Genomic DNA, 20,541 nt, shown 5'->3' with positions numbered 1-20,541 from the left:
ACCCCACACGGCCAGTGACCCGGTGGCTGGGATCGAACCTGGGTCCTTGGCGCTATAGGCAGCAGTGCTAACCACTGCGTCACAGTGCCACCTTCACTTGTACCTCATACCTAACCCTGTCACCCATGGGCAGGAGGTCACAGAACCGCCTGGGTTTGAACCGGTCTGCGATGTGCGGGCTGCTGAACACCCATGTGTCTCGGTCCACACATGAAGGGTGGGCGTGAGGGGTTCACTGCTACCTCTGAAAGGGGTCCTCGGCACAAACCCTCAGCAGAGGGCAGCATCTTGTGATCAGAGAACACTCTACAGCCTTATGGGCCTCCTTCACAGCCATGCATCATAGATAGATAGATAGATAGAGAAATACAGCACAGAAATACATCATGCCAAAAGTAAATCGAAACTTGACCTCTTTTTTTATTATGCAATCTCCTTTTCACTTTCCGACTTAAGTATTTAAATTATTGAACTGTCTCTCACCCAAGAACAATGGTTTGGCTGTTTGCAAAACTTAGCATTCGTAAGATATAGAGACAGAATTATAAGATAGAGAACAGAATTAGGCCATTCGGGTCTGCTCCGCCATTCTATCATGGCCGGTATGTTCCTCATCTGCTACCAAATACAACAATGTGACAAACCAAGAGCTGGATTGCGAAGTCAGCCACAGCATCTGCTCCCTAGAACACATGACCCAGGAGCGGGAGTCGGCAATTTAGCTTCCCGAGCCTAAACACTCTCAATGTGATCATGGCCGAGCCCATCCTGGTCTCAACTCCACCGTCCTGCCCGTTCTCCATAACCCTTCAACTCATTACCGATTAAACATCTGTCCAACTCCCCCTTAAATTTACTCACTGTACCAGCATCCTCCTCTCTCTGGGTAGTGAATTCCACAGATTCACAGCCCTTTGGGAGAAATAGTTTCTCCTTAAATCTGTTTTAAATTTACTACCTCGTATTTTAAGATTATGACCTCTCGTGTTAGTATACCTTGCTCCTTGGCCAGAGAGCTGACGGAGCAGCGGTTGCTCAGTAATTCATCAGCACTCCTTCGTCTTTCTGAGAAGCTGCTTAAATTTGTTTGTATTTGCCGCCTCCTTCCACGTCCTTTTGGTGAATCTACTCCGGCCCCCACCTGACAATCGCATCCCTTTCCAAACGCGAATAGATGCAGAGATGATGTTTCCACTTGTTGGGGAATCCAAAACTGGGAGTCATAGGTCAGTGCTCAGGAGCCAGGAGAAAAACCTTTAACCAGAGTGGGGCAGCGCAGTAGCACAGTAACACTTTAACTTCACAGCGCCAGGGTCCCAGGTTCAATTCCCAGCTTGGGTCACTGTCTGTGTGGGGTCTGCACGTTCTCCCCGTGTCTGCGTGGGTTTCCTCCGGGTGCTCCGGTTTCCTCCCACAAGCCCCGAAGACGTGTTGTTAGGTGAATTGGACATTCTGAATTCTCCCTCTGTGTACCCGAACAGGCGCCAGAATGTGGCGACGAGGGGATTTTCACAGTAACTTCATTGCAGTGTTAATGCAAGCCTACGTGTGACACTAATAAAGATTATTATTATAGAATGTCAGAGTATACGATAAAAATTGGAAATTGTTTTATCTTTCTGATCTTGTATAATATTGGAAAGTTTAGAATTGTTTGTTCAAAACAAGTGGATATTATTCACTGAGCAAGTGTCTTAAATCTTCACTGTTGTCTATTTTAAAGAAAACACTATTGGCCCCTAACCGAATCTTACTAACGACTCGGGAATCTGGCCAAGGATGATTAACAGCAGTGACAGTTGTTTGTTTTTACAGATCTGCAGCCTGATGCGAGGTGGGATAGCGGAACGTGGTGGAGTCAGAGTGGGTCACCGGATCATTGAGATCAATGGACAAAGTGTGGTGGCGACTGCTCATGAAAAGATTGTTCAGGCTCTGTCTAACTCGGTGGGTGAGGTAAGGTCCCTTGATGCAAAGAGCTTCTCGCCATAGAATCCCTACACTGCAGAAAGAGGCCATTCGGCCCATCAAATCCGCACTGACCCTCTGAAATTGCATCCTACCCTGCCCTATGCCCGTAACCCCACCTAACCTTTGGACGCTAACGGGCAATTTAGCATAGCCAATCCACCTAATCTTTGGACTGTGGGAGGAAACCGGAGCAACCGGAGAAAACCCATGCACACATGGGGAGAACGTGCAGACTCCGCACAGACAGTGACCCAGTGGGGAATCGAACCCGGGTCCCTGGCGCTGTCAAGCAACAGTGCTAACCACTGTCACTATACAAATCTCATGGATGGAGACAAAAAGAATCTAAATGGCGAATGGAATACTGGTATTTATATTGAGAGGACTAGAATATGTGGGGCTACATCTATACAAGGCCCTGGAATACCGTGAGCAATTCTGGGCACCACAGCGAAGGAAGGATAGATTTGTCTTGGAGAGAGTGTAACCTGGATTTACCAGAATGATATCTGGGCTTGAGGTTGAATTCCTTGAAGGGATTACTGTGTGCCCTGTGAGTATTTCAGGGTGCAGCACAGCACCTCCCCACCCCCTAATTACACTGGTGTTTAAATGCAGTTGTTAAACTTTTACATTTTAAAATCAGCACAAAATACAAAGTTTTCTTCAGAAATATTACAACTTGATCTCGGAGTGATCTGTATTTGACTTTATTGTAAGTATTAGGGAGACACGGTTTTATCTAATGTGCAGAGGATCCTGAATGAGGTGAGGGAGTTATTTTCAGTTCCAACCCAACAGTAGATCATCATGGGTAATGTCATAGAGGATCCACTCACATTTAACCTAAACATCATCAAGCCCAAGCCCTCACTAACCCGTAGCACTGCGACTAACAGGAATGCACGTTTTTGAGAAGGTGGAATTTTTTAATTGATGAATTTTTAATGATCTTAGATCCACATGAAGACGATGCCAGCTGCCATGTTTAGACTTCTAACTGGACAAGAAACACCATTATACATCTGACTGGAGAAACCGGTTCCATCTGCTCGATCGTCACGAGACTCTGGCAGATCATCTGAAGATTCAGTGCTGGCGGAAAGATAGTGTCAGTGCCTCCATACTGTGTGTGCATGTCTGTCATGTGTGTGAGGAGTGTATGTGCGTTTCTTTCTCTATATGCGTGCCTGTGCGCACATCTCTGGGTGCATATCTATGTGTTATTGTCTATGGGTGTGTGTGTTTGGGTGTGTGTGCACACACATTGGCTCTGGGTGTGTCTTTCTGCTGTCACTTCACTCTGAATTCTGCCATTTCGATCGAGGGAACATTTGCCCTGTTGTGGGAAATAACTAAAATATTTTGCATTTTATAAAAGTTTGAACCAAGTTCTTTCAAAGGTTAGTGACAATGTCACTTCCATGTGATGTTGGTGTGCAATAAATACTTGAATGTCCAGTGCTGAATGTCAGGTAAAAATGACTATTGAGTCACAGTCTGTTACCATTAGTAACAAGTATACAGGGAATACTCTGACAGCCCAGCCGGCAGTGAAATTCACTGCTTTGAACTTTCTTTCTCGTGTTTTCTTTGTGTATTTAGCCCGGTTGGAATGTAACAGATTAGTTCTGTTATCTGTGACGGACAACGGTTACTGGCTGAGCCTGTTTTTGTGCAGCGCGTGTTATGTTGCTGGTAAGTGAGCTGTTAATATTAGACTCTTTGTATTTGTATCTTGAGATGCTGTTCCTATCGCTAGAGGCTAAATGTTAGTTTGTCATTTTCCCATCACCTTACTCCAGTTGGTGTTGAGTAGGTGCAGCAGCAGATCCTGCGATTGATGTGTTATTGGCTGTAGCATGAAACTGCAGCTAGAATACAGAATGTGAAATAAAAAGTTTGAACAGCTGTGGATCACTGGAGAAAACAGAAAAATCCAGACTTCTTTCCTTTTTATTTAAGAAAAAGTATGATAACTGATCCGGTGTTTGGGAGGGGCCGAGGTAGGGGGGCAGGGCGTGGCATTAGGTGTGATACAGACACAATGGGAAATGCATAGACATAAGACTAAAAATGTTAATGGCACCAAATTTATTTTTTGGAATATACAAAACATTAATCTTTAATCCACAGGATTCAAACCAATTTAAATCAAAAATACAGAAAAATAAATGTTAATATTTTAGTCAAACTCTGATACCCTCCCAGGATTCTGTACTTGGACATTGCTGATGCTGAACTAAAAACCAAACTACAATCTGGACTCCCTCACATCAGACTTTGTTTCCTCTTATTCACTGTGACTATCTGGGGAACAATTTATATTTTTTATTTATTTTCTCTAATGTTAAAATATATTAATATTTAACACATCTTGCAACTTAGTAGAATAACAATCTTACTCAAATCAATATTGCAATATTACTCAGTTGTTCAGCGATGAGTCACAATCACTATGCTGGTGTTTTGTTCCACACATTGGCTGCTGTCTCGTACCCGGGTAGTTCCACAGCTCTGGGTTCACAAATGAAAGTAATGATGTAACAGAGTAAGTTTAGGCCAATAAGGCAGAGATTAATTTAAATGTTATGGTCAACGCCCTGAATTCTCTGAACCACTGGCTTATTTTCCTTCTGGAGCTGATTAGTTAAACACTCTCTCTGGGTTTGGCACACAAACAAAATCACAGGCACAAATGTTTAACATGCACTTTGAAGAGAGCTGAAGGGCTGCTGGTTACGGCTCAATAGCAGTTCCATTTCAGCCTGCTCTGCTCAATGTCTCTCGCGCTCTCACACACAATTCAATGGTCCTCAAATAATTGAAAAACACACTGGTAGGGTTGCTGGCAGATTCCACTATGGGGTTATTGTGTTACTCAGTAACACAGGCACAAACAGTAATTCATCTTCACCCACATACTTAACCCAGAACCAGTCAGCAGCAATAAATTATAAATATTTATATCAAAGGATTGCAAATGGTCCCACTGCAGGGCAAGGATTCATCCAATGTTTAAAAACGTGTTCACAATTGTACAGAACATGTTGAAAGAACTAGGTCTCTTCCTTCAAGAGAATCTCCAGGTTTGATACATCGAGAAGTTGATCCTCACTGGGTTCGAGCACCAATCAATCTGCTCCTTCCATGGCCATGACCTGTTACCATCCCGAGCACAAATCACAGCGATGTTCACAGAATGGTCTCTCTGCACACACCAATCAAACTATGTGAGTGCTCGTGTTCCAATCTGCGACCCACTCGGACAGTCCGCACTGAGGCAGATGGTGAACTAAGATCACCGCAGCTCTGGAGGTGCAGGTCCTGTAATCGCAATCTCAACATGTTCATTGGATGTTGAGAACTTGTCATTACCTGGTGGGGATAAGGAAAAATGTCAAAGTGACTGGAACATCAATCGGGGTCCACAATTCCACCCAATCCTGTACAAAACGGCACAAAACCAGGAGGCATGTCACCCCCAAGGGGTTCCACTGTGAGCAGAAAATGTTTGCAAATCATTGGTGAGCAATAGTTTAAAATAATCCCAACAAAAAGTGATACTGGCACAACCAGTCTGGGAGTGGGGCCTACCTGATCAATGACATTGGCACTGTAAATAGCTTCCTCCATGTGACGCTCATCTGATTTGATGACAGACCTGATGTTATCGACCACATGTTGCACCTCAGGAGCAAGGTTACAATTTGAATGCTGCAAGAATTTAGCGACCAGTATTTTTGTGTCCTTATAGGTTTTCAGGTCAACAAGAGAATGTGGTCGCTCCTTGGAGATTTCCCGCAGTGCTCGGTGCTTTAGCTGGCCATCCACCTTCCCTCTGTCACTCTGATGTTTGATAGACTGGAAACACTTGGCAAAATGGCTGGAAGCAACTGGATGCAGTTCGAGATAGGAAGCTGAGGAAGAGGGAAAACAGTTGATAAAACAGCCCAGAAGCATTTTGTCATCAATTCACCTACAAATATTAACCCTTACAGTGTGGACAGAATCTGGGAAACAGCAGAGGCCTTGTTGAAAGGATATACTAACTGTGGGCAAGACACTATCTAGCCTGCATGGGGCGTGACCTTTTCCACCCAGACACAGCCGTGCCCATACCCAGTTATTTGAGATTTGAAACAGAATTCAAAGGAGGGATGTACTCTATCAACCTGCTAACAGAGTGGTCGACTCTTAACTGCCCCCCACTAAAATGACCTCGAAAGCCACTCAGTTCAAGAGCAATTAGGGATGGGCAACAAATGCTGGGCCAGCCAGTGTCACCCATACCCCAAGAACAAATTTTTAAAAGCTCAGGGCACGACCCAAGCAAAGAACATCCCGTTCAACACATTTCCAGTACAGAAGCTGCCATTGATGTTCACCATTCTCGCTGAGATGAGCTCTTCAAACCTTTGTCTCCCAGGCTGACACCCCCTAACCCCAATCCCGCCCCAACTCCAGCACCCCACCCCCCAGCCCCAACCCCACAGTCAAAAACAGATGAAAATTTTATTCTGGAGAGAACTTACCCCTTGTTTTAGACCAAGCATTATGTTGCAAATACAAGTGTTCCAGGCATCACACTTTAGTAAAGCTATCTCAGAGAGAGGGAGAGACTACAGATTTCTTGGAATAATACCAGGGTCGAAGGACTTCAGTTAAATGGAGAAACTGCAATAGTTTCTCATTTAATCTTTTCAAAACAATGCAGTGGTTAGCACTGCTGCCTCACAGCGCCAAAGACCTGGGCAGCATGGTGGCGCAGTGGTTAGCAATGCTGCCTCACGGTGCTGAGGACCCGGGTTCGATCCTGGCTCTGGGTCACTGTCCGTGTGGAGTTTGCACATTCTCCCCTTGTCTGTGTGGGGTTTGCCCCCACAACCCAAAGTTCTGCAGGGCAGGTGGAATGGCCATGTTGAATTGCCCCTTAATTGGAAAAAAAATGAATTGGGTACTCCAAATTTATTTAAAAATGAATCAATAAAAACCTTCGATGCGCGCAATCCCATCCCTTTGAAAGAGCCAACAGAATTATAAAGAGTGAATGACACCCTCTGTGCGGTTTCATTCTGTGTCTCTAAGGGTGTTAAGTAAAGCAGGGTGAAGATTATCTTCAGGCTGAGAAGGTGGATGTGCCGTCTGTGAACCAGCTGTCCCCGATAGTGAAGCACACAGGGCTGTAATAAAGACATTTCTCACCTCAAACACAAAACAAAGTCAAACATTAATCTGCATACACATCCTCCAAGTTGGCTGCACCTGCCCTGGGAGTGTTGGATGGAAGAGTGGAAAGAGAACTTTACTCTGTATTGAACCCACATTGTACTTTCCCTGGAGTCTTCCATTTCATACTGAGGGGAATTGATTTTTCTCAGTTTTTCGTGTCGGCTGTATCCTCTAACGATAGAGAGCAGTACAGCCCGGGCCACAGAGAGCAGTACAGCCCAGGCCACAGAGAGCAGTACAGCCCGGGCCATAGAGAGCAGTACAGCCCGGGCCATAGAGAGCAGTACAGCCCGGGCCACAGAGAGCAGTACAGCCCGGGCCATAGAGAGCAGTACAGCCCGGGCCATAGAGAGCAGTACAGCCCGGGCCATAGAGAGCAGTACAGCCCGGGCCACAGAGAGCAGTACAGCCCGGGCCACAGAGAGCAGTACAGCCCAGGCCATAGAGAGCAGTACAGCCCGGGCCACAGAGAGCAGTACAGCCCGGGCCATAGAGAGCAGTACAGCCCGGGCCATAGAGAGCAGTACAGCCCGGGCCATAGAGAGCAGTACAGCCCGGGCCATAGAGAGCAGTACAGCCCGGGCCATAGAGAGCAGTACAGCCCGGGCCATAGAGAGCAGTACAGCCCGGGCCATAGAGAGCAGTACAGCCCGGGCCATAGAGAGCAGTACAGCCCGGGCCATAGAGAGCAGTACAGCCCGGGCCATAGAGAGCAGTACAGCCCGGGCCATAGAGAGCAGTACAGCCCGGGCCACAGAGAGCAGTACAGCCCGGGCCATAGAGAGCAGTACAGCCCGGGCCATAGAGAGCAGTACAGCCCGGGCCATAGAGAGCAGTACAGCCCGGGCCATAGAGAGCAGTACAGCCCGGGCCACTGAATATAGTGAATGCGGAATTCAGATGGCTTTTTGGTGACCGGGGGGAGGTGGGGTGGGGTTGAGGCCATGATCAGAGCAGCCGGGATCTCATCGAAGGGTGGAAAGGGCTTGAGGGGCCGAATGGCCTGTCCTGATGCTGCATTCGGCCAATGGGAAGAGGAAAGGGAAGATTTCAGTGTGTGGGGACAGCCAGGGCAGCTTTGATCTGGTTTCATACTCCATCACTCAGTGGGAATATAACTTGTTGAGCAGTGACCATACAGACCGATGGCTTTACTGGTGTGTGGGGTTCTTCAGAGATCTGCTACCATCAGCTAGAAATGGGATTGGGATTAGTGAAAATCACAGACCTCAGACTCACAGTCACTGGATATTCACCTGGACAAGTGCAGGCGGCAGGATCACTGCTGGATCGGATTATTCTGTTCCCATTAGTTTTCCTTCGAGCTGGTGACCCGACTCTGTCAGACGTGGTGGTGGACAAGGTCTGCCTGAAGACTCCACAGCACATTTTAATTGGTTTGAGCGATGCAGTGTTTGCCTGGGCTGGTGCATGGGTCTTCTTCCCCACTGTGCTCAATCCTGCACACTCTGACAATCTGTGCTCACAGCCCTGTGATAGAGCTGGCGAACTGCTGCCCTCCTCATGGGAACTCTCTGAGTAGGTCCTGTGTCTCCACCTGACATCAGTCTCCAAACTGGTGGGACCACGGTCCATGGCAAAGGCGGGTATCGCACTGTTGGCAGCGGGCACAGATTCCTGAACTTCAGATGAGCAGCAATCTCCAGAAAGGCCATTACATACTGGGGCATCAGTCGGTTCACACAACGTCAGCGAGGCATTGTCCACAAACACTGAAAAAGGGAGAGCAGAATATTTAATCACATGTACCTGAAAGTGCACTGAGAAAGCGCCCTTCGTCCCTCCCAATGTGTGGATTAGCACACACAACCCTCCAGCAGATCACATGTGGCCAGCCACTCACCTGGCAGGAATTCCAGAAGCCAGGACCAGTGAACTATTCAACCATGGGGGGATTCCAGCCACACCTGTGCCTGAGCTACACGAGCAGTAACCCCAGGGCCAGGGGTCCTGGCTAATGGTCTGGGCCACTGAAGCTAACCCAGGGCGAGGCTCAGACCAGTCCAGGGCTGAGAGGTGGCAACTGCTCACCTTGAAAGCAAGCCAAAGAGTTCCGTCACCCACAACTCACAGGACGAGGAGGAGACAGCGAGGAACACAATGTAAAATAGCCGCTCGGGAAATTATGCCGACACCACACCAGTTAATTGGTGTAAATATAATTTATGGCATGTGTTATATCAGTCGTGCTTCAAATCTTAGCTCCCCAATTTCTCCCAACTCCTTACACACCCCTCCTCCATCCTGCTGTCTACAATACAGTCTGTTCAATCCTGCATCCTGGTCAATCCTGGAGTCTGGTCAATCCTGCATCCTGGTCAATCCTGCATCCTGGTCAATCCTGCAGTCTGGTCAATCCTGCAGTCTGGTCAATCCTGCATCCTGGTCAATCCTGCATCCTGGTCAATCCTGGAGTCTGGTCAATCCTGCAGTCTGGTCAATCCTGGTCAATCCTGCATCTTGGTCAATCCTGCATCCTGGTCAATCCTGCAGTCTGGTCAATCCTGGTCAATCCTGCATCTTGGTCAATCCTGCATCCTGGTCAATCCTGCAGTCTGGTCAATCCTGCATCCTGGTCAATCCTGCATCCTGGTCAATCCTGCATCCTGGTCAATCCTGCAGTCTGGTCAATCCTGAAGTCTGGTCAATCCTGCAGTCTGGTCAATCCTGCAGTCTGGTCAATCCTGCAGTCTGGTCAATCCTGCATCCTGGTCAATCCTGGTCAATCCTGCAGTCTGGTCAATCCTGCATCCTGGTCAATCCTGCAGTCTGGTCAATCCTGCATCCTGGTCAATCCTGCATCCTGGCCAATCCTGCAGTCTGGTCAATCCTGCATCCTGGTCAATCCTGCAGTCTGGTCAATCCTGCATCCTGGTCAATCCTGCATCCTGGCCAATCCTGCATCTTGGTCAATCCTGCATCTTGGTCAATCCTGCAGTCTGGTCAATCCTGCAGTCTGGTCAATCCTGGTCAATCCTGCATCCTGGCCAATCCTGCATCCTGGTCAATCCTGGTCAATTTCCGTACTTTGGAATTGTTTTCTAGTCTCATTTTAAAAATAATCAATTGACCCTTTAACAGGATTAAGCCGAGTGTTCTCAGCTTTCATACCTTGGGTATTGAAGGCGGCTGACGTACTCCCGTCACAGAGGGTGGAACTGGAGTTCTGCTCCGAGCTGTGATGATGCAGCAAGTTGACCTGAATAATGAAACACAATACTGAGTGAGTAAGGAGGGCTTTGTAACTGACTGGCCAGTGCTGACTGACTCATTCAGAGCTGCCTGCTCAGAGTTCAGTCCTGTGGAAGGGGAGGCAGCTCATGCAGAAGAGGGAAAGAGGATTTCTAAACGCACAGCGCGGAGGTGCTCTGGGAAATAAACTTTAATGATATTTGAGTGTCACCACTGACTGTCCTTCTCCCCTGAATTAGGTGGCAGTAGAGTCCTAGAAGTAACATTCACAAGGTCAAGCCTGGCTGTGCTGCCTCTCAATGCCGGATAGCCTATCAACATTTAGTGTCTCGGTGGTTACAAGTATGAGGCATCAGAAAGCAGCTGGTGGCCATGTTTTCCTCGGAGCCTTTTATTGTTGTTGGGGGGGGGGGGGGGGGGTGGAGGATGCACAGAAACTAGTGAAAACAGCTGTCAGCAGCTATGACTCTGATTTGGGATTTTAGATCGACTCCACTCATGTATATAATGAGATGCAGACAGGCAGTGATTGACACACAGGATAACCAATGAACACACACGACACAGAACAACCAATCACCAGACAGGACACCACCACTATAAAGCCCACAGGGCATTAAGGCTCTCTCTCTCTCACAGGACACGGCTAAGGAGATAGCCACAGTGCACACGCCAGTGAACATCATCACCATGTGGTAGAGAGCTAGTCTGGTCAAGCCAGTAGGAGGTTATCAGTTAGGTTAATAGAGTGTCAACCCACAGCAGATTATGTACAGCAATCAGCAGGTTCAATAAAACAGTGTTGGACCATCTCCGGTGTCGGAAGCCTGTTTCTCGTTTCACTGCATCCAGTTGCAGTCGATGTTCGACCAACACAGATAACACATCATAGTACCAGGAGTGGTGTGCTGTCATCAAGGTTAACCAGTCTCGCATCCGATTTAAATTGGACACTGGCGCATCTGCAAACCTCATATCGCAGTCGGACCTCGACAGCATCCGAGACCAACCTAGCATTCTTCCACCAGCCTGCCAGCTCCTTGACTACAATGGCATTGCCATAGCTGCCAGTGGATTGTGTCAGCTAGGGGTATCTCACAAGGCAATCAAAGTGACGTTACGATTCGAGATCGTCCGGCCTGACAAGGCATCCCTGCTCGGTGCTCGCGCCTGCAAACTCCTAAATCTGCTCCAGCGCATCCATGCCATGTCCTCGACACCGGCAACTGCCTCGCCCAATGTAAATCTCCAGGCTGAGATAGGCAACATTCTCACGCAATACCACAACATGTTTGATGGGATGGGCACGCTCCCATATAGTTACAAGATATTGCTCACACCGAACGCCACCCCAGTGATCCATGCACCATGCCGGGTGCCGGCTCCTCTCAAGGATCATCTGAAAACGCAGCTACGGAAGCTCCAAGACAAGGGTATCATCTCAAAGGTCACGGAACCAACAGACTGGGTCAGCTCCATGGTCAGCGTCAAGAAGCCTCTGGTGAACTCCACATTTGCATTGATCCCAAAGACCTGAATCGCAACGTCATGCGCGAGCACTACCCGATCCCAAAGCGTGAAGAGTTAACCTGTGAGATGGCTCATGCCAAATTCTTTACCAAGCTGGACGCCTCCCGTGGGTTCTGGCAGATACAGCTGGACGAGTCCAGTCGGAAGCTGTGTATTTATTTAACACTCCATTCGGCAGGTATTGCTACAACCGCATGCCTTTTGGTATTGTATCAGCTTCCAAAGTATTTCATTGCATAATGGAGCAAATGATGGAAGGCATCGAAGGGGTGCGCGTCTATGTGGACGACGTGATCATCTGGTCCACGACGCCCGAGGATCACATCGCTCACCTCAAACAAGTTTTCCAGAGGATTCATGAAAACGGCCTCCAGCTCAACAGGGCCAAATGCTCATTTGGTATGTCCGCTATCAGCAGGGTGTGCAACCTGACACTGACAAGGTGCTGGCAATCAATGCCATGAAGACCCCAGAGGACAAAAAGGTGGTCCTCCGTTTCCTCGGGATGGTGACTTTTCTCGGGAAATTCATTCCCAACATGGCATCCCACACCGCAGCCCTCCGGCATCTCGTAAAAATAGTCGACAGTGTTCCAGTGGCTTCCCGCACATCAAGCGGAGTGGCTTGAGCTGAAGGCGAAGCTCACCACAGCCCCAGTACTGGCATTCTTTAACCCAACCAAGGATACCAAGATATCCACAGACGCAAGCCAGGACGGCATTGGGGCGGTGCTCCTCCAGCGAGACGACTCCTCGTCCTGGGCTCCAGCGGCATACGCATCGAGGGCCGTGACTCCGACCGAACAACGGTCTGCCCAGATCGAAAAGGAATGCTTGGGTCTCCTGACAGGAATTGTCAAGTTTCATGACTACGTATACGGCCTGCCGAAGGTCACGGTGGAAAGAGACCACAGGCCCTTAGTCCACATAATCCAGAAGGATTTAAATTACATGACATCTCGGCTGCAGCGAATTCTTCTTCGTCTCCGCCAATATGACTTCGAACTCGTCTACACACCGGGTAAGGAGCTGATCGTCGTGGATGCCCTATCCCGATCCATCACCACGCCGTGTGAACAAGGGCAACTTAATTCGCCACATTGAAGCACAGGTGCAGCTGTGTGCCAGCAACCTCCCAGCCACTGATGAACGAGTTATCCAAATACGCGAAGAAACTGCCAAAGATCCCCTACTGCAGCCCATGGTGAAGCACCTCACCCATGGCTGGCAAAAGGGGCAGTGCCCCCAGTTCTTCAACGTTAAGGATGAGCTGACGGTTGTTGAGGGGATCCTTCTTAAACAAGATAGAATCGTCATTCCCCAAAGCATGTAAACCATGGTGCTCAGACAGATCCATGAGGGTCACCTGGGGGTAGAGAAATGTCGACGCAGAGCTCGGCAGTCAGTTTACTGGCCTGGCATCAGCCAGGACATTGCCAACACAGTGCTCAACTGCACAACATGCCAGAAGTTTCAACCAGCTCAGCCCAAGGAAACGCTGCAACAGCACAAGATCGTGACCTCTCCATGGTCCAAGGTGGGGATAGACCTCTTTCACGCAAATAGGCGTGATTACGTGCTCCTGGTCGACTACTTTTCCAGCTACCTGGAATTGGTGAAACTGTCGGACCTCATGTCCAAGTCCGTCATCAAAGCCGCAAAGAGACATTTGCCAGGCATGGGATACCACTCACGGTAATGAGTGACAACGGTCCATATTTCTACAGCCAGGAGTGGTCCGACTTTGCACGATCCTACCACTTTAGTCACATCGCATCCAGTCCCCATTACCCACAATCAAACGGGAAGGCCGAGAAAGGGATCCATATTGTCAAGCAGTTACTGTGCAAGGCTGCAGACTCAGCCTCGGATTTCAACTTGGCGCTGCTGGCCTACAGGGCAACCCCTCTGTCGGCTGGTTTGTCTCCGGCGCAGTTGCTCATGAACCGCAACCTGAGGACGACTGTTCCAGCCATCCATGTTCCAGGCCGTGACCACCTCACGGTCCTGCAGAAGGTGCAGCGATCCAGGGACCAGCAGAAGATCACGTATGGTGCTCATGCCACGGATCTGCCTGCACTGGCTCCAGACGATGTTGTTTGCGTTCAGCTGCCTGAGGGAGGTTGGTCAGCCCCAGCTGTTGTCGTCAGACAGGCTGCTCCCAGGTCTTTTATTGTCCAAATGGCTGATGGCTCCATTTTACGGCGCAACAGGAGGGTGCTGCGTAAAGTTCCCTGCCCATCACCTGACCGCACTTCTCCGCATGTCATCTTGCCTCCTCCGGACGTCTTGCACCACAAGGCCACCGATCTGGCAGCCATCCCGCCTGTCCACAAGGCCACCGAGATGGCAGCCATCCCGCCTGTCCACATGGCCACCGATCTGGCAGCCATCCCACCTGTCCAGGTGCCGACGTCCCCCCTCCACCTCTGCGGCGATCAACAAGAATTCGTCGCCCACCACAAAGACTGAATCTTGTAAATTTTGTTCAGTTTGCTCTGTATCTGCACGATAGACACCTTCCCATGTAAATATGTTCATTCATTCCCCACTTGTACATAGTTATGCATGCATATACAGCCACGTTTCAAAATTTATTTTAAAAAGGGGAGATGTCATGTATATCATGAGATGCAGACAGGCAGTGATTGACACACAGGATAACCAATGAACACACACGACACAGAACAACCAATCACCAGACAGGACACCACCACTATAAAGCCCACAGGGCATTAAGGCTCTCTCTCTCCTCACAGGACACGGCCAGGGAGATAGTCGCAGTGCACAAGCCAGTGAACATCATCACCATGTGGTAGAGAGCTAGTCTGGTCAAGCCAGTAGGAGGTTATCAGTTAGGTTAATAGAGTGTCAACCCACAGCAGATTATGTACAACAATCAGCAGGATCAATAAAACAGTGTTGGACCATCTCCTGTGTCGGAAGCCTGTTTCTCGTTTCACTGCATCCAGTTGTAATCGGTGTTAGAACAACACAGATAATATATCAGACTCCACTGGCCCTCGGCTTAGACATCTGGAGATCGCAAATATTCAGCAAGTTGCAAGAATGCCTCTGCAGAGCTGTACTCACGGTAATCTGACAGGAACACTCCCTAAGGGATGTGCTCAGGGTGCTGTGGCATTAACTGGTCATTAACCTGCTTACACTAAATTAACCACTACCTGGGAATCTTAAGCTTGCTCAATTCTCCTGTGTGGGATTTGAGTCTCCACCTCACCACCAGTTAGTCCACTAATGTTAATACCAATTTTATAACACTCCAAACCTCAACTCTCAAAATACAGTCAAATGTAAGGGTTGACTTCAAATGATCAAAGCCAAATCATTTGGTCGTCATACATAGATTGGGTTAAAAGTTCACAGTGCTCAGTGCTGGTGTTCAGAGAGTTATAGCTATTGAAATGTGACTGTGCTCAGCCTGATCATGGCCCTCATGTGGAAAGGGTCCTGGACAATAGACAGGAAAACAGATTCTATTCTTCCCTAGCCCAGGATCATCCAATCTCCAACTGAGATAACCCAGCAGCATGGAGCCAGTCACGATTTTTCCAATTTCGGTAAATTCTTTCACCTGAGCCATTGAGGGAGCCGCTCCCTCATTTTCTAACTGTTCAGCGAAATGGATATGTCTGAAACATTCAGGAATTGAAGGCATTCTTAACGAATCCACCTTGTCACCACCTGGATTGAACCTCTGGCCTAAATTCTGCTAACTTAATTTTCCTCAAGCTTAAAGCTACGGAATAGAATGATATAAATCAATAACTTGAGACTAAGACGCGCTGTCCAGCTTGATACTGGAATGCTGGACATTTGAGCCAAGTACCACAGAGCAAGGTGCCACAGAGCCAGTTCCGAGTGTGAGTCTGCATTCTCCGAAAGCCTCACTCAGTCTTTAAGTGGAGCCAAACACTGATAACTGTAAAACTGAACCAACTCCGTGGGAAACGTTATCCTTTAATGAGGTTTGTTGCAATCTCAGTTTGGGCAGCTGAGCCACTACCACAAGCTGGTGAAAGATGGATTAATATCACAGCCCAAACTGGACTCACTTCAATCTCTCACCTGACTAGTGGAGGTTTCTCCAACCACAACTTCATACGGGGGAGGCAATTCTGCAGGGTACAGGCTGCGGGGGCTGTTAATGGCCACACTGTACATGGTGTCGAAGGGTGAGTGAGGGAAGTCTAGGTGCAGGTCTCTGAAAAATAACAGTAAATGTGGTGAGCCAATAAGAGCCTGCTTTTCCAGTGAGCTCCTCATATCTCACATGAAGCTGCTGGTGATGAGGTGCCGGACATGAAGCAACTTACTGGGGTTGACTCAGTGATGGGAGGTAGTAATGTCTGCATACAGCAAGAGCTGGACAATATTCAGGTTTAGACTAAATGGCAAGTTACATTTGAGTCGCACAAATGCCAGATAATGATATCACCAGAAAGAGAGAAACCACCTCTCCTGGGCATTCAATGACATTCTCACATTCCCACCATAACCCTGGGGTTAACATAGAGCATACAATGAGGAAGGAGGCCATTCGGCCCATCGAGTCTGCACCGACCCAGTCAAGCCCTCACTTCGACCCTATCCCCATAACCCAATAACCCCTCTTAACCTTTTTGGTCACTAAGGGCAATTTATCATGGCCAATCCACCTTTAGACTGTGGGAGGAAACCGGAGCACCCGGAGGAAACCCACGCATACACAGAGAGAACGGGCAGACTCCGCACAGACAGTGACCCAGCAGGGAATTGAACCTGGGACCCTGGCGCTGTGAAGCCACGGTGCTAACCACTGTGCCACCCAGAACCCTAACACTGAACATAAAAATACTGTGGCTACAAGAGCATGTTGGAGGCTGGGAATCCTGCGGAGAGTAACTCCCCTCCTGACCCCCCCCATAAAGCCTGTGCACCATCTACAAGGCCCAAGTCAGGAGTGTGACGGAATACTCTCCACTTGCCTGGATGAGCACAGCTCCGACAACACTCCAGAATCTCAAACAAGTACGTCTCATCCAGCACTTTAAACATTCACACCATCTACAAGATGGATTGCGGCAATTTGCCAAGCATCCTTTAACACTTCAGCTCTATCATCCAGAAGGTTTCAAGGCACATGGGAATACACCAACTTCACATTACACACCACCCTGATTTGGAATTATTTGACCATCACTTCATTGTTGCTGAATAAACTCCAGGATCATTGTTGCTAACAGCACCGTGTGTGGGAGCAATGTAGCTCAGTATCACCTAAATGATGGCCTTGCCAGTGACATTCACATCTATAAATTCATATATTGAAAACCTGCTGGGATGACGAGAGAATTCCAGAGAATGGATTTAACAGGAAAACAAAGTCCTGTTTTGGGGAGCGAATAACAGGGGTTTCTCGGCCCTCTGTGCCCCCCCCATTGGGCTTTTTTGTGCATCTCCAGGGATTGCCTTCCTGTGAGGAAGAGATCGGATGGCGTTTCTAAAAGCCGCCGCAATCTCTGGAACCCCCCCCCACTTTTAGGGAGCCCCCCAACTCGGCAGGGCCTGATCGCGGGCACCCTGGCAGTGCCACCTGGGCACCCTGGCAAGGTGCCACCTGGGCACCCTGGCAAGGTGCCTGGCTACCACTGTGCCCAGATTTTAAATGAGCCCAATGGCTTATTTAAATATGTTAATCTGGATCTCACCCAGCGAGAACGAGATCCAGATCGCAACGCCTCAAGCGATCTCGTGAGGGGTTTAGAACGTCGCAAATCTCGTGAGATTTAATGGTCTTGTCACCGAGTTGGTTAGTCGGGTTGGATAGGGGGACACACCCATCGCTACTCGCACCCAAAACCTGACTCTTTGTTTCCTCATTAAATCGCGTTCATTATGACTGAAAGATCAGATTGTGCTGGAGGGACAGAGGGAGAGGGAATGGCATCAATTGAGAAGCGGATGGGAGGAAGGTGCAGTCAGGGGTATCGGGCTGGAGAAGGGGTATCGGGCTGGAGAAGGGGTATCGGGCTGGAGAAGGGGTATCGGGCTGGAGAAGGGGTATCGGGCTGGAGAAGGGGTATCGGGCTGGAGAAGGGGTATCGGGCTGGAGAAGGGGTATCGGGCTGGAGAAGGGGTATCGGGCTGGAGAAGGGGTATCGGGCTGGAGAAGGGGTATCGGGCTGGAGAAGGGGTATCGGGCTGGAGAAGGGGTATCGGGCTGGAGAAGGGGTATCGGGCTGGAGAAGGGGTATCGGGCTGGAGAAGGGGTATCGGGCTGGAGAAGGGGGTATCGGGCTGGAGAAGGGGGTATCGGGCTGGAGAAGGGGGTATCGGGCTGGAGAAGGGGGTATCGGGCTGGAGAAGGTGACTCACATGGGGACAGCTCAGCCCAAAGGCATTTGAAGGGAGAAGCTGCATTTTGAAGCTGTGACTTTGGGCCCCTGTGAATCGAGTTGGTGAAGGCGGGAGGGAATGTAATGAGCATGAAGAAGCTGTCAGATGTGGTTCCTGAATGCCCTTTGGGGACAGAAACCTCCCATCCTTATCTGGTTATGCCTGCATTAACTCCAGTCTCACACCAATGCAGTTGACTCTTAATTACCCTCTGAAGTGGCGTAATAAACCACTCAGTTTAGGAATGCGGCATAAATGCTGGTTCTGCCAGCGATGCAAAAACGATTCTAACAAAAAGACAGCTGGCCGGTGTAATACTGTCAATCCTCCCTGTCTCCCCTCGGGAGAGGGTGCACCTTCAGGATAGGGGGAAAACTAAAAACAGGGAGCTGCAATTGGCAGAATAAGGGACAGGTAAATTGAACAAGAACTCACCTCTGGGCCTCGACCCCTGAGCTACAGGTGTATTCTGGAGGATAGTACGGCGGAGGTGGTATAGGAGGGATGAACTCATCAAAATCCAGTGGTTGCTGCAGGTCTATACCGTGGGCTGACACACAGTCAGGGTTTGAAGCTCTCAGTCTCTGTGGAATAAGCTGTCAAGAAGGTTACACGACCAACACAGTAATGGAAAAGGTCAGAGCTCCTAGAGTGACATGTTTGGAATTGAAATTTTATGGCGAGCAGTTTCTCTATTACAGAACCTGTCATTCACTGAATACATTCTGGCCCCGAGACAGATATCATTCTTCACAAAACTCCAGAAGATGTGAAGCTAATTCACAGGAAAATTCACAAAGTTTCCCAGCAGAAATTTGACAATTTAAACTACCAGGAAGTCTTTTTTTTTATAAATTTAGAGTACCCAATTATTTTTTTTCCAATTCAGGGGCAATTTAGTGTGGCCAATCCACCTACCCTGCACATCTTTGGGTTGTGGGGGTGAAACCCACACAGACACGGGGAGACTGTGCAAACTCCACACGGACAGTGACCCAGAGCCGGGATCGAACCTGGGACCTTGGCACCGTGAGGCAGCAGGGCTAACCCACTGCGCCACCGTGCCACCCCTTGTTCCCATTCCTAATTGCCCTTGAACTGAGTGGTTTGCTCGGCCTTTTCAGAGGGTCACCACATTGCTGTGAATCACCTGTAGGCCAGACCGGGTAAGGACGGCAGATTTCCTTCCCTAAAGGATATTTGTGAACCAGATGGATTTTTACCACAATCGACAATGGTTTCATGGTCATCATTAGACTTTTAATTCCAGATTTTTGTTGAATAGGAATTTTACCATCTGCTGTGGTGGGTTTTGAACCTGGATCCCCAGAGGATTACTCTGGGTCTCTGGATCACTAGTCCAGTAACAATACCACTCATTACGACATGGCCTCACCAGTTATCCCTTGTCGGCTAATATCTTGTCTGTATACTCCCTTATATACATCTGATCAAAGCAATAAAAGAGGCAACTCATGTGGGTGAGGTAAATAGACACAGGCTTGTTAGAAATGCTGCCTCCCCTCCTATATTGAATAGACACTTACTATCTGCATAATATCAGCAGTGACCATCTGCATACAGCACATCGCAGTCGCCAGGGCACATACAATGGTAGAGATGACGTTTAATGCACAGATGCTGAATAAAAGATCCTGTACAAAGAGAGAGGCCAGGATGTTAAGATCTGCTCAAAATAGCGAGCACAGTGCAGCGTTGACATATTTAATGACCTACTTGCCCTCACCATCACTTCTCACTCCATTTCTCAGTGTCCAACGTCTAACTGAGTCTCTGGGATAACATTTGAAGGATACACAGTGAGGTTTCCAAGTGTTGCTGTGCGAGCTCACATTGGTAATCCATTTCTGAAGTTTTGTGCCCAGCAAAATAACATTATTGTGGGACGTGGAAATCTAAATTAACACAAAATGTCAGAAATAGGCAGCAGGTTGGGAAGAATCTGCCTATTTCAGACAATGACCTTCAAATCAGTTCAGCTCAATTCTGATGAAAGGTCATTGACAGGTCACCTTAATTCGGGTTCTCACCTCCACAGATGCAGCCTGACCTGCTGAGTGTTTTCAGAGCATTGTTATAGATTCATAGAATCTGACAGTGTGTCTACACCGGCTCCCAAAACAGCAACCTGGCTCGTCCCATTCCCCAGCCCCATCTCTGTAACCCTCTAAATTCA

At 48.6% G+C, this 20,541-nt stretch overlaps 2 protein-coding genes across 7 annotated transcripts in view; one reads left to right on the top strand and one right to left on the bottom strand.

The window, feature by feature from the left end:
* The window catches only part of apba2b (amyloid beta (A4) precursor protein-binding, family A, member 2b), an 83,676-nt gene extending 79,767 nt beyond the window's left edge, over positions 1-3,909 (top strand). For all 3 annotated transcript variants that reach the window (XM_038784093.1, XM_038784091.1, XM_038784092.1), the window contains exons 12-13: positions 1,816-1,956; positions 2,929-3,909. In XM_038784093.1, coding sequence (XP_038640021.1) covers positions 1,816-1,956; positions 2,929-3,000 — 213 coding nt within the window. In that variant the 3' untranslated portion in view covers positions 3,001-3,909. The remainder of the gene's footprint in view (positions 1-1,815; positions 1,957-2,928) is intronic.
* Positions 3,910-4,050: 141 nt separating this feature from the next.
* The window catches only part of fam189a1 (family with sequence similarity 189 member A1), a 66,772-nt gene continuing 50,281 nt past the window's right edge, over positions 4,051-20,541 (bottom strand). For all 4 annotated transcript variants that reach the window (XM_038784094.1, XM_038784097.1, XM_038784095.1 and 1 more), the window contains exons 5-11: positions 19,892-19,999; positions 18,780-18,940; positions 16,035-16,170; positions 10,336-10,423; positions 8,460-8,936; positions 5,569-5,891; positions 4,051-5,349 (exon numbers count right to left, since the gene is read on the bottom strand). In XM_038784094.1, the coding sequence (XP_038640022.1) occupies positions 5,167-5,349; positions 5,569-5,891; positions 8,460-8,936; positions 10,336-10,423; positions 16,035-16,170; positions 18,780-18,940; positions 19,892-19,999 (1,476 nt within the window). In that variant the 3' untranslated portion in view covers positions 4,051-5,166. The remainder of the gene's footprint in view (positions 5,350-5,568; positions 5,892-8,459; positions 8,937-10,335; positions 10,424-16,034; positions 16,171-18,779; positions 18,941-19,891; positions 20,000-20,541) is intronic.

The sequence above is a fragment of the Scyliorhinus canicula genome, chromosome 24, assembly GCF_902713615.1.
Source record: "Scyliorhinus canicula chromosome 24, sScyCan1.1, whole genome shotgun sequence".
Classification (NCBI taxonomy): Eukaryota; Metazoa; Chordata; class Chondrichthyes; order Carcharhiniformes; family Scyliorhinidae; genus Scyliorhinus; species Scyliorhinus canicula.
The sequence above is the reverse complement of the archived record's forward strand: the minus strand, read 5'-3'. Positions and strand labels throughout refer to the sequence as shown.